Genomic DNA, 17,358 nt, shown 5'->3' with positions numbered 1-17,358 from the left:
TTTGTATTCAAGTTACTTGTTTGGTTTTTTTTGGTAATACGTATCTCCTGTGTCTTGTGTCTGGTTCTGTCTTCCTGATTTTTTTTTAACCCATGTTTTTTCCGTATGTGTGTCCACTTACTGTAGTTAGTGCATTCATAGCCTCATTATCCCATTGCCTTTTGTCATGTTGCAGTTCATAGCAGTGTGTCTCTGTTTTCTTTATTTGTGAACTAAATTTGACGTCCACACAGTTGATCTATGACATTATCTGCATAGTTTTTGTTGCTTCAGCTTTTCATAGAGTTCATGCTTTGTGCACACTTTCACCTACATTGAAATGTAGCTATACACAATATTTTGCTTTTCATATTACACATTAAGCCCATTAAATGACCATGACATTTTATAGATATCTATATAGCACAGAAAGTTGCATGTATAGCCAGCTGTATACTGCCCACATGTGATTCATGTGATCGGTCATAACAATCACATAAATCCCAGTCATATATTATTTGATGTCCATGTGTCTACCTGCTGGTTTTAACCAGTTCTGAACTGGCCTCAGTCAGATTCTCGTGTAGAGCCACTGGAGCTGCTGTTTACATGGAAATCAAACTTTCAATCAATCAGACTTTCTGTACCATCTTTCAGCTTTGCAGGTGACTGACAAGCAGATAGTAAGACAGAAAAAGAATGAAGCAAAACCAGTTATTTTTAATAAGCAACATAAAATAAGAAAAAATGTCATCAGTAAGGGTACATAAATGAAAAACAATGGGAAAATGAACAAAAAATGAAGTAAAATATGTAAGTAAAATAATATAAAGTAAGGCTAGCTATAAAATGTAATATAAAATATAGTCAATGTAAATAAAAATGCACAATAATGAATAAACCGTAATCTATAGATGAAAATAAGATAACACAATAATGAGGGGAGAAAGCTAACAAAACAAAACAAAACCCAAAAACCCCTAAAAAATTGTTAAAGTGCTATGATTTTATTTGTGAAGCACCCAATGATTTGTATCTTGAAATAATCAATATAAATAAATGTACTTACCTATATGGACAGGCCTTGTGGGATAGCCTTTTTCTTTTTTTCTAAACTTGTAGCTATGTTTCTATTCTGTTTGTTTTTTTTACGTACCACCACAGGAGTTATGTTCCTAATACAAGCTGAAATTCATAATTCACACTTTGCTTTTCATTTCTCCTCCTGCTGTTTCCTGTAGTCTAGCAGCAGGATAAACTTACACTGTTGGCATCCACCTCAATGTTTTATTTTTAGGCTCAGCTCCATCCTGACAAATACACATGAGCCCACACAGAAAAATCTCATAAAAACAGTTAAACAGAACTCCCGCCCGCTGTCCAAGTTACTGCTGGTATATTTATTAAAGTACAGTCGATCAGACCTCCTTTAGGTATATCAAACAAAATTCTTATATATATACACTTTATACATTAGAAAGATTCGGGAAATGCCTCAGTCAAAACAACTAATCAGAACAATCTGACTATGAACTCCTTGAATGTATGTGTGCAAAATTAATATGGCAATGTTATTCACAGCACTAACAGCATCAACACCCGCACAGAATTTAGCTAATTCTTGAGGATTTTATTAGTAGAAATTGTTTTCAATTTTGCTTTTCCCTCAGGTATATTCTCCAGTATTATCCCAAATACACCTGTACTATTCCTTCATGAACATCTGTCGAACCAAATGGTTTAAAAATATATCTGTTGTTCCTTTTGTATCTGGAGAAGTTAAAAAAAAACTAAACTAAATTTTTTTTTAAATAAATAAGAGTAATACTTTAATTAATATTATATTAATTAATAATAGAAATAACTAAAGGTGGAATTAACTGATGTTTTGCCACAGGTACAATCCTGAAAGAGTGCAGATTTTAACTTTAAGTTGGTGGGCTGACTGTGGACACTTCCAGTATTTAAAAAAAAGAAGAAAAAAGAAAAGAAAAACGTAACAACCACAAGTAACTGAGTACCTCTGTTAAGAAAAGCAAGAGTAAATTAAAATAAAAGTCCACATTGTCTTAGTAAACACTTACTTCACATACAAATATTTGAATAAATCAGTGAAACAAAATCAAGGTATTTAGTTTTAAAAAAAAAAATACTTAAGTGTAAATAAATTGTATGTGCCTCTTCACTTCTTCTGTAATCTCTTTGCTCCACAGACAGATTCTTAAAGTTTGTTATAATAAATTACTAAGTGGTAAAATAGAAAAACGACCTATACGATTGTGCATGTTTGTCTTGTAGGAACTGCGCCTCTCTGCATCTGTTCAGTACTTTCAGCTGGTGAAGAGCCTGGTTTATTCATTCTATATTAACGCCAACTGACCACAAGATGGAGTCAGAAAGTCGGTGATTACCCTGAGAAATTCATCAGAGATGCTGATAAAAATTACTTTACAAAATGTCCCAAAGTTTCCCAGACCGGGTCTGGAAATGACAGAATTAAGAGTTTGTAGTGATATATGAAGAGTTTGAGTCAGCCAAGTAGAGCAGGTAATTTAGTGAGGTATTCAAAGCTAATCACGCCTCAGCTGGTGCTTCCTGATTAAACATTATTAAGGCTAAACCTAGCATCAAATAAATAAATAAAACAGCGCCAAACCAGATTATTTTCCGTAGCACAGCAGTAAACACAAACTATCTACCAGAACACCAACTAGAAATGCCCAAAACAGCCTAATATCTAACTCAGCTATGCACTGACATACAAGTAAAGCAGTAAAAGTTGTATCTTATTCATGTAGCATCTTGCTAACATGTTAGCTACATGAGGATTCAGAGTAAAATTTCATGCTTTTATTAATATTTTTTTATAACCATTTTTAAGGTCATATCATAAATGTAATTATACTTCTCAACAATAATCTCAATACTAATAAATAAAATGAATGAAAAATAAATAAAATCTTTAGGTATTTACTGAAGTTATTAACATTTATACCGTCTTACTGTAAAAAATAAATAAATTAAAAAATACTAAAGTTATTTGACAGTGGATCAAAATGATATAGTCTACTCTTTAAATTTGAGTTTTATTTTTACAGTGTTTGTAAGTACTATCTATCTGCAATTTAAAAAAATATATAATATTGTAAATTTTGTAGTGTTGTTGATTTTTTTTCCAACTTCATCAAGGGACTTTTAAAATAAAGAGAGACCAGACCAGCTCACTGTGGACCTCCAGTCTTTTGGAAAGAAGTCAAAGGTTTCAGCTCATTTTCTCTTTCAAAGTCTTTGGTACACTTGCCTCATGTTACTATGGGTGCAGCAGACAGTAGAGGGCAGCAGCTGCATAAACTAAAACTTTGCTGACTTTGAGCTTCATGGGTCCAGTTGAAGTCAGAAGCTAAAGCCTTTGTTACTCACATACTCTTTAAGTCGTGTAGTGCTTAACAAATACATGATTATATACTTTATGTATTGTCAAAACTACACTTCATGGTGATTTTTATGCTCAGGGGAGTTTGTCAGGCTTCTGATTGTGTTTTCTATCCATTTGTCCTCCTTCATAAATGTCCCAGTCGTGCAACGCACACAGCTTTGGCACTCACAACACAGTACACATAGCAGTTTTCTTCTTTTTCAATATTTCATGCTACATAGTGAGCACCAGCATAGCTGTGACAGATGCAAGACGTCTGAGGCAGTTATTGCATCGTGCATTGACGAGTGACAGAGTGACACCCTTTGGTGTTGCAGTGAAATCTGCCATTTTGAAAAATGCTGTGACAGCTCCATCTCTCGATTGTCGGCTTCTCCAGTCGCCTCTGTGGCATAATAGACCTGTCAGCAGCATCGTCCTCCACCACCCCTCTGCTGCTTTTGTCTAGACAGCAGTTTAGTAGTTTTTTCTTTTTTAAATAAGGAATGCCAAATGTGGCGTTTTCAATACCACCATGGCAGATTGGATTGAGATAAATGTTTGACCTCCTCCTCGGGCACAGTCTTCAGTCTTCTGCACAAATATAGATTGATGTGCTCTCCTGGCGCTTGCTCATTGCAAAAATCTACATCTTAATAAGCAATTTTCTCTATCACCGAGTTCTGAAAATCAAATTTTCTTCACCGGATCAAAACAGTTTTTTAAATAGTTAAAAAAAAAAGCACACGCAAATGAGTCTGAAATATTTTTATAGTCGAGTCTCTTTATTTTATTCAGTCCCATTTTTGCAGCAGTTCTTACCACTCACAAACACAAAGCTTCTCCTGAAAACAACCACCTTCCAGGACGCTGAGGTCATGATCTGGAAGGCCCTCTTAAAAGACCTGACTGTACCGACAGCCCTTAGTGAAGGCTGTACGATAAAATGCAGGTGGCACACATCTTAGAAAACGATGGAGCTGCACTCAGAGTAGCTCGAATATTATTTGAAGGACTGAGAAAGAAATGGTGATTATGCAGGAGCCTGCATTAACTTTAATGACATTCTGGTCTGGTCTCTTTCCTTTCTAGGGCCATGTTGTTCTCGGCTTCCTCCGGACCTGCTCAACTGTCTACTGCAATGTCCAGAGAGAGTTTGTGTATAAGCAGAACCTTCTCCTTAAGTTTTAAAGCATGTACTGTTTTCTTTGTCTCAATGCCATCTTTACATTATGACTCATTTCTATGCTGGTGCCCTCTGACAATAGCCCCTGCTATTTTCAATACGTGAGCAAGCAAAATACAAAATGGTTATATAAGAAAATAGACGATCATTTACGTCAGTCTGGAGATCTTTAAACAGTAGCTGTTTTTAATTAAAAAACAGTATTGTCACAGTTTCACTAATTTTACAAGCAAAACTTCAGACATTTGCTCTTGTAGAAATGGTAAATATGATTGTTTGATGTGTAAAACATCAGAATCTGAATTCATCTCTCACCCTGGGCTCTGGGGAATATTATGAGCCGTTTGCTTTAAAATGTGGCGCTTTATGAGTGAGTTGCCTCTGCTTAAATAGAACCGAATTAAATCTATCACTAAGTTCTGACAGTTTAAAGATAAAACTGTTAACTGGCTACTTGAGGATACAATGTTCACAGTGTTATAATAATAATAAGAAAATAACTATGATAACAAAATTAACATACAGGAAACTCCTATCACATCATATCCTGTCATTATGTAGCCACAGGCTGCCATGGTGATTGTATAAATATGATAGACATAGACTGAATGTGCAGCACCTTTAATCTGCAGTCTTCTTAAAAGCCAGCAGGGGGCGACTCTTCTGGTGTTTTTTTTTTTTTTTTTTTTTTTTTTTTTTAAAAGGTCAGATATATTGAAGTCTATAGGAAAACAGTACCTGGGTATCTTCACATATAACCTCATTAAAACACTTTCCTGATGATATTATAGCCTCAGCTGCAAGTTTCAAGTTCTATTGGCTACAACATATCTGTCATTGCTTTAAATTTAATTCATAAATATAGAGAAAGGAGTTCTCTAAGGCCGAGTGACCTGTGATGCAGCCAAAATGCTCAAGACAAAGCTCTGAAACAGGACTCAGTTTTGACCATATTCATTATTATCATTATTTCCAATGCTTAACTAACCACCCAATCTAAGATTTATGCCCTAAATTAACAGTATTGGAAACAACCAAAATCATTTTTTACGTCCTTGTACTGGTTAATCCACCAGCAGGTGCAAGCTCTTTAATTAAAATGATATTTTTAAATGGCAAATAATCATATAAAATATAATTATTGTTGTTATCCAGAAATATTTAAATGTAATCTTTTATACTCAAATTTGGGTATAAAAATGGGAATTTTTGAATTTTTCTAAAATGTGATTTTTTGTTTTGTTTTTATGTGAGGTGACAAGTTGTTAGGTGAACATTCTAGCAGAACTAGGCTCTTCTGGGAGTTCTTCCTGTGAAAATTGAGTTTTTCTTTCCCACTATTGTTAAGTCATGTGATTGTGGGATTTCTTTTGTTACCTTACTATGAAAAGTGTTTTGATTGTTTGTTGTGATTTGGTGCTGTAAAACAGAATTGAATTAAATTGCCATCATTTACAAAAGCAATAAGAGCAGACATATTCCACTAAACAAACTTGTAAAGGAATTGCAGGCAGGTGGAGGTTGCTGTTGGCTTGTTGAGGTACAGAGAGGGGATATGATCCATGAGACTGCTGCTCAAACTGCAAAGATAGGCTTTCCTACATCGGTTCTGGTTCAGGGCTCCTGATACATTAAACCAGTCAGTGAAACGGTTTAAATATGTGTCGCAGTCCCAGCAGTAGCAAAGATGAGATATAAGATGGCAATTTTCTATCCCATTGTATGAGTACTGGTGGTTATTAGATTTTTCAGATAGGGATGGTCAACCAGCTTTACAGTATAGAAAGCAGTGGTAAGTGTAATTATCTCCAGTGATGAAAGCATGGTAAATTAAACCTGGCAGGCTAAAAGTGGAGGCAGCAGCTTTTTGATATTTTAGGGTGAGAAGAAGTGTCAGATCTCTCTCTCTCTCTGTCTTTTTTTGTTTTAAATCTTACATATTTAGATGATGTGAGCAATTTGTGGTCACATAAGTAGAAAGCACATCATCATCCACCTCTCTGGATCTGTTTAATAACCTTGCTTTTATTTTCAAGTAACATTTTCTGATTGTTGAGGGAACTTGAATGTGCAGTTTTTCCTAATCCACTTTGAGGAAAATAGAACAAAGATTGATTTCAAAGCTTGAAGTAAACGAGGATATGTTATTATTTCTGGAAAAACAGATTAAATGTGAAAGGGCTCTGTTCCTTTATTAATCTTGGATCGACAGCAGTGACTCTACAGAATATTTTATTGTTTTACGTTCATGGCTATCAGATTCACAGTTTAATTTTACTGAGATTGTTCAACATAGTTTTCTAAAAGAAAACTATGAAAAACTGTGTTAGCAAGGTCAGCTTAAACTTCCTGACTTGGCACCAATGAACCCTTAAAAGCTAAGCTCAGTTTATCAAAATACATTTATAGAACTATTTTTGACTATGACTATAATCCATTAAAGTCTTAAATGGCCTTGATGTAACGCCTTTCACGCTGCTAGCTTCTTTCCATGCTTGGATCTCTAGGTATGCAAATTAATTCCTGCCTCTTTGCTGGAGCTCGTAAAACTGCTCTAATGCCATTTTCACACATGACCTCTAGATAATGTTGGGAGAATCAGACTGACATTTTTTGAAGTCGCTTCAAATGCATCCTCATTGGAAAGACATCACTTGGTTTAGGTCAGGGGAGCTTTCTGCATAGAGTGGGCAGGAAAAAGACACAGCACTGTTATTTGTCTTATTCTCACATGGGCAAAATCAAGCTTTATACAAGGAAGCTGTGCAGGATTGCACATGCTCACTGCACAACCCTGCACGCTCATGGTGCTTTTAGCACAGCTCCATGTTAAAAATGTAAAAGATAAATCTATAATGACTAGAAACCTGTCAGATCTGGCAAGTTAACCCCACCCTGCATGCTGACAGACTGGTTATTTAGGTGTGATGTGATATGAACGCCAGGCTGTCTGGGTTTTTAAGACTGTTATTAATTAACTGGTTTCAGAATGGAAATGTCTTTTGCTCATATTTTTTCTACCAGCTCCAGGTTAAAAAGGCCCCAAGTGGATGAATTACCAGGCATTAAAATGACAGAGCATCAGTGAACAGTTTTATATACAAGCATCAGACATTTAGCAACAATTGAGAATTCCCAACATCGCTCTCTTTTTCTCTGGTTTTGGTTTTTCCACCAGCTCCCAAGTGAAAAACTTGCACTGGTACACCTATTCAACTACTCATTGAATAGGTGTTGATTACACAAATGTGTAATCAGTCAGTCATATGGCATCAACTCAATGCATTTAACCTGAAGCAGTCGAATGGTGAAGAAAGGGGATTTGAGTGACTTTGAACACGATGTGTGTGTTTGTGTCAGATGGCCTAGTCTTGGTACTTCACAGATCTGCTGGGATTTTCCTGCACAACCATCTCTAGGGATTACAAAGAACTTTCAGACAAAGAAAAAATATCCAGTGAGCTGGTAAAAGCACCTTGTTGACATCAGAGGTCAGAGGAGCATGGATAGATTTGCTTTGAGCAGATCCAGAGGTAAAAGTAACTCAGGAAATAACCACTCTTTACAATCAAGTCACGGGAGGAGCATCTCTAAAGACACAACACATCGAATCAGGTAAGATGCAGCAGCAGAAGACAACACTAGGTGACAGTTCAGCATTATTAAAATACCACAGCCTACCTGAACATTGTTTTAAGATTCACACCATGCAGCTGATAAATCTATGACGCTATCACGTGAACACGGACCAAAAATGTCTGAGGAATGCTTCCAGCACTTTGATGAATGAAGCAGCTTCAGCCATGAAGCAGTGGCTCTCAAGGCAAAAGGGGTCCACCCCAGTACTAGCAAGTTGTATCTAATAAAGTGGCTTTTCTGTTTGTTGCTGAGGAGATTGTGTTCATTCATTAGCACTGTTTATTCTCTAAAAGACAGCACCGCGCAAAGAGTGAAAAAAGAATAAAGTTGTTGGCTTTAAATCATTGAGAGATGCTGAGACACTGGGATCCTGTTAGTCTCACACAGACTCATGCAGAGCAAAGGTTTCTCTGCTGCGCTAACGTTGCACTAATAATCACATATTTACATGTTTTGATGTAGATATAAATGAGTCCTCACTCTTTGCATGTGTCCACATATGCACTAAGATATGTGCTCCACTCTCTCTCGCCTCCTCTTTTATCCCCCTCCTTTCTCCTGGTCTCTCCACCCCTCTGTTTCTTTCTCCTGTCGTCTCCCCACCCTGCTCTCATTCCATCAGGTCCTCACAACACAGCCTCAGCACGCCTCATCTCCTCCACCCAGAGCGAGTGGATCAGAGAGAAGCAAAGGAGAAGTGACGGGAAAACAACATCAGCATCACCGACAAGCATCTCCCTCACCGGGAGAGGGAGAGAGAGGGAGGGAAAAAGGGGAAGGAGGAGGAGGGGAGAGAGAGCAGAACAGTGTGAGAAAGAAGTTTTTAGTTAGAGGGAGTACAAGCGAGTGAGAGTTTGGAGTGAGAGAGCTCGGTGGGTGGCAGCGGAGCTTCATTTTCCCTTTCCTTTTCTTGGCTCTGAGTGCCGTCTGCCTCCTCTCTCCTCCCGCTCTCCTCCTCTTCTTCTCTACTTCTCTTCTCATCCCGTCTCTCCTCCAAGCTCCCGCCGTGGGGTCTCAGCTCTCCGTCTCCCTCCCCCCCTCCCTTGCTCCCTACCTCCCCCGGGCGCTGCTGGGAGCCTCCGGGCTGCTGCGCCGCAGGAGGATGTCGCGCCGGGAGTCTCCGCCGCCACCCTCGCCACCTCCGCAGCTGCTGGGAGTGCAGAGAGGAGAGGTGGAGTGCGAGGACCGTCCGGAGCGCGCAGAGCCGCTGTCCGACACCGAGAGGGAGATCGTCCAGGACACGTGGGGGCACGTCTACAAGAACTGTGAGGACGTGGGGGTGTCTGTTCTCATAAGGTGTGTTTTCCGTCAATGCGAGTAAACTTAGAAAGTCTCCACGCTTAAAGATCCAAAGGTTGATTCATGTATTTTGATGTAACACTGCTCAGTTTTGCTGCTGCTTGAGCTCGAACATGCAAATCTTCCTGCTCCCCTGAGCAACATCCCGCTCTGTTGATGACCACTGATAGAAAACATTTGCTGCACAGTCACACTTGATACCCCACCGCTTCTTTACTCTGTGTAAGATAAAAATAAGTCAGTAATAATATTGCTTATCTCGGTTATTAAGTACTGTGTTACGTGCATCCGTGTAGGTGCACTTGCCCAGCTAATCACCATTTAACAGTCAGTCCACTGCTTATAGTCTGCAATCATATTTAAACATTGAACTTTTATTATTTCGATGTTCATTTCAGCTTTTAGCCGTAACACAGAGGGTTAGGACTCACAGTTTCAGTAAACATTTGCAACTCAAACTGAGTGCGCTTACAAATCTAACCAGGTATTAGGGACCAGCTGTTTGGCAGGCAAGAGTTGGACCCAAAATGCAGGACGCAGAAGACGAGGAATACTTTAAAAAAGCTTTATTGCTGAACTCATACTAAATACAAAACTAAACAGGCCAGGAGCTGTTAATGCACAACTAAGACTCTTCTAGGTATAAAACAGCCATGAGGGAGAACATGACAAAGGACCAGGGAAGATTGAGCCAATAAATACACACAAGATAACCAGCGACTAGGACACTGGTAGGCGGACAGCGAAAACCAATTACAGATAATGAGAAGGGGATGCAGAAATTTTGAGATACTATCAAAATAAGACAGGAAATGGCTAACACTACAACAGGACTAAGACATATGAACTTGACTCAGAGAGAGAGGATAAAAAAAACACAGATAAGATGGGAGGGACAGCATGGGAACAGCCTGTCATCAATTAAATCAGTCAGGGAACTAAAGGCACAGATAACAAGAATGTAACCGTGACACCAAAAACACAAGGCTAAGAAGCCTGAACATAAATCCAGAACAAACTTAAAGATGTTCGGAGCAGGCATTGGCGTAACTCTGTGCTGAACATTGGGGGCGTCAAGATCTCTGTCTAAATGAATAAATAAATCTGAGTAAATTCCCAGATGATTAAACATGCAACTATTTTGCTGGTAATAACTGAAATGAGTATAGAAAATTAACAGCCTATTTATGCAAGATAATTCATAATTTTATTGGGGGGGGGGTTATATTGGTTGGGTCTGATTATTTGGGGGGGGGGGCATAACCACCCTAGCCCCCCCGAAATTACGCCCCTGGGAGCAGGAGCACCGAATTGAAGGCATGAAATACCCTAACACGAACTTGAATCTGTTAAAGGAAAGACCAAGACAGGTAAACACTAAGAAATAACAGAAAGCAACAACAAAATCAAATATCATGAATACACAATGCAAAACTATAGTGCAAAAATAATGAAAACTGGAAAAACCCTAATCATCCCTGGAACTCATAACAACACCAGCCTGACAAACTAAAAATGTTTTCCTGTATATTTTTTTTATGCACGATATTATTTCAATTTAAAAAAAAAACAACTAGCTTATGTATGTTTCAGTTAAAACAATTTCCCACACTGAGTTATAGTTTAATTTAACAAACCATAATCATTAACCGTGATTATGGTTTATCAGATGTATTAAATATTTTGATTTCACTCTCACAGCCCTGAAAGTGGCTTTCCTTTCTCAGTTCTCCCACACCACATATCCTCAGCTCCTCTCCTCCCCTTTCTTAGCCCCTCCCGCCAGACATGTCAGGAGGAGGTGAGGTGACCAGGAGGTGAGGGAGGGACACGAGAAGAGAGGAGTCGAGGCAACAGACGTTTAACCAAATGAGACACCCTCGCCTCGGAGCCTCATTTTAAAGCAAAATATGACATTTCACAAAATAGCATCATAAATTGTTTTGTTATAGCCCAACTGCTGCTGTATTTGATGATCTGCAGTTTAACAGCAATCAGGACATTTTTTATATTTAATAGGAGGACTTTTAATTAAAATCACAACATGGTGCAATGTGACGAGACATTAGACCTTAATTTAATCTCACACATGCAGGCAGCAGTGAAAGGCAGAAAGTTGGATCATCTTAAATAACCAAAACCACAAGTATAAATGACTTGCGGTTTAATGAGCCCTCCTCTCCCCATTGTTTGTATAATCCAGCTGTTCGCCACTTCAGTCTTCTTCAACATGGCTCACTCAGATTTACAGAGAAACGAGTAAAGCCCCGAGATGCTCTGCTCCGCTAGGTTAGCTGATCAGAGACTAAAGCGGGGTGCACAGCAGGCTAGCAAGTTTGTCTGATTGTTGTTCTTCTAATTAACTGTCAAATCATCTGAGACATGACCAAAAAAAAGAACACATGGTACAATTTAGATGCTCTTGCTAAGATCTCATTTGCTTTCTGCTCTTGTCATTCTTTTATTTTGTAATCACAATGAAAAACACACAAAGTAAAGATATTTTTCAAAAGGTGGAAACATCTGGGCAAATCTTTAATAGCTTTGCACCATAAAATTCACCTAAAAAAGGAAATATCAAACAGAGATTTAACATTATTCATGCATATATAATGAGTAAAGGTCAATAATTCTGGTCTCAGTAAACTAGAGGTTACAGTACTGGCTGTTAGTGGGTACAGATTTTAAGAATTACCAACATTTTTTATCGTGAGGTGCTGGAAACAATCCTAAATCATCCGATTACTGCAAGCAGCAGGATATTACATAAGCTAAAAATATTTCCACCAAAAAGCTTTCCATTAATAATCTGAAGTTTTAATCAATTTTTTCTTTGCTCTTCTCACGGGTTTGAATACTGACTGTGTATAAAGGCTGGATGTACCTTTTGGACCAGAAACAACACTAACAAGCTCCTGGCCAAGCTAGAGGATCACATCTGTGCTTATCCACCAAACAGCAGTTCAGAATACCCGTACTTGTTGCAGTCTCTGGGTGGGATCCTGGAAGGTGTCCTATCCAGAGACTGGAGAAATCTGAACAGTGTCGACTGGAAGGGAAAGAAAAGACACAAATTAATGTCACGCATTAATTTACTTGATCCAGGAGAACCTTAACCAAAAGGTCACTGATCTGTGTTGTTGATGCATTTGCCAAGACACTCTTCACTCTTGAAGAGAGGAACAGAGCTGTCAGCTGATCAACACCTAATGGTCAGCTGGAATAGATAACTATTAAAGGGCCGTTGGGTACCAAAAAAAGGTCAGAAGGGCTGTCGCGTCTGCTGTGGCAGAACCAAAATCTCAAGCCTGGGAAGAGTTCAGTGAGAAGGACTTTCAGATGGCTCCTAGCAAACTGTCTGGTGAATCAGGAGCAGGAAATAAGAAAAGCAGACTTGGCTCAGCCTCAGGCCAGTTTTTGGTCAGAGACGAGAACTGCTGAGCCTTACTGGAATATTGTGGAAAGAGCTCTTTGAGGAGCTCCTGAACCGGATGAGCACGTCCTCAGTCTCGAAGGCAGTTTGAAGACGTAGGGGTGGCCTCACCTCATCTCCTGACAGAAGCTGGTGAAGTAGACAAAAAGATCTGCAGTGAAAAAGGACGGGTAGGGATGAGATTCACTCTGTTTTGGCTCCATTGGCGTCCCTGGAATGTAACCCTCAGTGTTAGGTGGCTAACACTCTCAAGTATGGTGTAAGGTGTAAGGTATGGTGCACTGCTCTTTGTGGGTTAGCGTGAAGCAAGTGTGATCAAGTATTTTGAGAGCCTGTTGATGGGACCAGTGAACTAGCGCGTGCAACAAGTCCAGTTGGAATATCTCCTCGGTACTAAAGATTCCATAGTCAACTGTTAGTGCCATTATAACCAAGTGGAAATGATTGGGAATGACAGCAACTCATCCACAAAGTGGTAGGCCACGTAAAAATCACAGAGTGAGGTCAGTCATGATGCCTTCAGAATAGCTTAAGAAAAGTGTGTAGAGAACTTCATAGAATGGGTTTTCATGTCCGAGCAGCTGCATCCCAGCATTACATCACGAAAAAGCGTCGGATACATCAGTGTAAAGCACATCAGAACTACACTCTCAGGAGTGATGAATAACACTTTTCCACCTGCCAATCCGATGGACAAATCTGGGTTAGCACAACTCTGAAATGAAGTAGACCGTGAGCCAGACCTTCTTGTTGTTGTTGTGATGTTCTCCAACATCAGTGTCTGACCTCACAAATGAGCCAAATTCCCATAAACACTCCTAAACCTTGTAGAAAACCTTCCCAGAACAGGTGAAGCTGTTATAGCTGCCAAGCATGGGTTAAAATTAAACCCTACGTATTGAGAATGGGATTACACTCAAATTCATATAAGTGTAAAGACAGTGTATCCAGAGCTGCTGTTTCATTCTCAGGCTTGTGAGTAGTATGACTCCTGGATAAATCCTTCTGGAATTTTTCCAGGCACAACAAACTTGGAAGCAGACCGGAAGGGGTAAACCTTGCCATCCCTGTGTTGGCCTGCCATCACAACGGACTAAATAGGCTCGCGTCTGTATGGTAGCAGATACCAATGTCATCATTTCGATGATCTGCAGCAGCCTGTTGTAGCATCTCTTCGATATTTAGCTTGAAGCATTATTCAGCCTGCAGCGCACGTGGTGACGCACCAGGCATCGCACCACGTATCGCTCTGATATGCAGAGTGTTTTTCAGGTCTCTTTGATATGATGCACAAAAACTTCTGTTTAATCTCTATTGTGTCTCAGTTAACACAAAGTACTGAATTAATACTTTGTGTTAATGCTTTCATGTTGTTTTTTGTATTAGACAGTAACAGAAGCACACATGTATTCATCTTTCCCAGACGCTTAACTCTAACTATGAGCCTGCAGTTTGCTCTCCAAATGTAATGAGCTATGCCATAAGAACTTGGTTTTCCCCAGAAGGAAGGCAGCTCCCAAAGTGACGGCACAAACAGATTTATTTCACCACAACAGGCACACCCACACCATGTTCTGCACCAAATCCTTCAGCCTCTCAACAATAACTGAACTGTGACAAGTGCAGGAAAGGAGGGAACATCAAGTTCCTCACTCATTAAGATGCTGAGACGGCTCCATACACCACATCTTCTCACAAGTAAAGTGAAAACTGTGAAAAGGGCACCTTAAATTTTACCTGTACTCACCTTGTTTATATTTTATTTCACATTTCTCTCTTTCACTGCTGCTGTCTTTTTAAGTCATGTGAAAATTAAACATTTTTCCAGGATCGAACAATCTTCTGTCATGCTTCACTCTACAGAGCTGCAGACCAACAGGATCTAACGGCGCTTCCCCTTTTTCCATTTAAAAAAATAAAATAAAAAATATATATATATCAAAGAAGAGAGGCTTAATTTATTTAAATCCTCAGCTAAACGGTCTCAGTGTCACTGAGACCTTAAGGGCTTGTTAAAATGGACAGCGAGTCGTAGCCAAGGAGACTGATGTGACTGCGACAAACTGATTTTCGGTTGGAGGTGACGATAATCCCCCGAGGGGGAGCAGATGGGGCAGAGAGCATCTTGTGTGTGTGTGTGTGTGTTTCGTGTGCTCTTATCTGTGGATGACAGCAACAGGCTTTGGCGCTTGAATGCCTCGTTCCGTGCTTCTGCAGAGCTCTTCTCCTCGACGTCGCTCCTTTCATTTCTTATTACTTTTTCCCCCTCTAAAAGGTGACATGGGTATTCCTTTGAAATCTCAGCTAAACCATAATGACCATTAAATCCGTTAAGTCAAAGCTGCCAGGCACATCACCTGTCCACAAATTCTTTTCTTTTTTTTTTAATATACTGACAATTTAGCGTTTCTTGTAGCTTAGAAACAGCAGAGCCCACATAAAGTGTTAATTTACTGCCATATAAACAGGATCAGAATATACTCAACTTGCATGTAAAAACAGTTTTTATCAAAAATTATTTTATGCAAATATTTTTCTATTTTTCTTCCATAGAGATGAAATTTTCACTCTCACATCCACACAAACCTACAGAATGACCTGAGGACTAATTAACATGTAAACTTACAGTAATGAGTAGAGAGGACCCCGAATGCAGGATACAGATTCAGTCTAATTAATCAGACTGAAGTAGAATCAAAAATAGCCACATATTGTCCAAAAATATCCACAGGAAAAAAAACACAGCATAAACACATTACATAAGTAATGTAACATGACAAGCTAACACACACAAAGAAACAGAGACAGGGGACAGGAATGGATAAACTCTATAGTTAATGATGAGACACAGGAGAGCAAGACACAGATGAAAGTAATCAAGAAGTGAAAACAACCTAAGAGAAGAAACAAAAAGCAGACCTGCACAGATATACAGTACTGTGACTCTTGAGCTACCTTTCATTTCTTTTCATACTTTAACAGGAACATGTGAAGTTAAATTTACTGTACAAACATCCATAGAAATACAGTATAAGAGACAAAACCGGAGTTTGTACAGTTTTAATGAGCTTCAAAGTCATTTTGGTATGACCATCTACATTTGACAACACAGCCGTAACTGTTATTCAGTTTTATTGTAATTTCTTTAAGTAGTCTTCAGTAACAGTTCTCCAGGCTTCATGAAGGACATTCAAAGCTCTTCTTTGCATGTTGGATGTCCTTTTGTTCCGTTCTCTGTCAAGATGATCCGACACTGCTTCAATAATGTTGAAGTCTGGCCTCTGGGGAGGCCAGTCCATGACTGATGGTGCTCCATTGTCTGTCTTTTTTCTATCCAGGTATGCATTTACTGCATTGGTAGAGTGTCATGTTGAAAAATGAAGCCATCCGGTCGTTAAGTGATGACGTGATGAATCCTACTTCCGGGCCTAAAGTAGTCTGCGTTTAATATGGCTTTTGTGTTGTTAACATGTTTAATGTTTTGTACTTTCTTCTATTTAATCTCAAAAAGCTCCTAAAACAGTCAGTGATCACTGTTGACCTCCCTCGGCTTTTATTACCGCTAATCATTTATTTAAGCTCAGTTTTTAAGGATGTAACTACAGCCCAGCCCATGCAGCAGTATATGAATGACTAACCTTGTATTGTGGATGGATTAACTCAGTTGTTCTCCTGGCTGAAGTTTGGTCCTTTTACAGCATCCTGCCATGTTCCTGACCACAGAGAACACTCACGTTAACTTTTATCGAGTGGAAAAAAAGTTAGCTTGTTTATATTATGCTAACATAGCTGTGTCGCTAGCGGTCACGTAGCACATCATTATATACCAGCTAGCCAAACTTCAGTAACCCTACAAACGTTACTGCTGTTTAGTTTTCTGTCTTCATTTATGTTGGAAGTGATAACAGAGCTGTACGTTTTCATTTGTTTCCAAAACCCCGCAGTCAGGACATGCTATATTGTATTTAGATAGAAGCTAGCGAGCTAACTTCCCGCTAACTTCTAAGTCCGTTAAATGTCATAAATTCCGTTTTCATGGATGCCTGGATGGTAACCTCAATTGTTACACCTGGTAGAGCAGAATGCTGATCATTTTATTAAAGATGAAAGACTTTAGACAGTTTTTCAACTCTCAGTAATGCCATAGTGATCGTTTGATATATGGACCTGCAGCTGAGTTTAGGCCCAGACACGGCTAGTGACGTCAAACTTAACGACCGGATTGTCAGTCAATGCTTTCCAGATGGTATTATATGGTGGATAAAAATTTAATGGCACTTACGGGGTTCATGATTGGATCCATTTTAACAAGCTCCCCAACCCCCGACAGAGCCTCCACAGTTTTTCACAGATTGCTGCAAACTCTTAGTGTTGTACCTTGCTCCTGACTTAAATTTGGATTCCTTC

At 39.1% G+C, this 17,358-nt stretch overlaps 1 protein-coding gene across 1 annotated transcript in view; it reads left to right on the top strand.

Moving 5' to 3' along the window:
- The first annotated feature begins 8,681 nt into the window (after nt 1–8,681).
- cygb2 (cytoglobin 2) overlaps nt 8,682–17,358 on the top strand; it is a 42,038-nt gene continuing 33,361 nt past the window's right edge. The window contains exon 1 of the mRNA XM_085162727.1: nt 8,682–9,515. Coding sequence (XP_085018853.1) covers nt 9,322–9,515 — 194 coding nt within the window. The 5' untranslated portion in view covers nt 8,682–9,321. The remainder of the gene's footprint in view (nt 9,516–17,358) is intronic.

The sequence above is a fragment of the Neolamprologus multifasciatus genome, chromosome 6 (genome assembly GCF_963576455.1).
Source record: "Neolamprologus multifasciatus chromosome 6, fNeoMul1.2, whole genome shotgun sequence".
Classification (NCBI taxonomy): domain Eukaryota; kingdom Metazoa; phylum Chordata; class Actinopteri; order Cichliformes; family Cichlidae; genus Neolamprologus; species Neolamprologus multifasciatus.
Note: the sequence above shows the minus strand (reverse complement) of the source record. Positions and strands in the feature narration are given on the sequence as shown.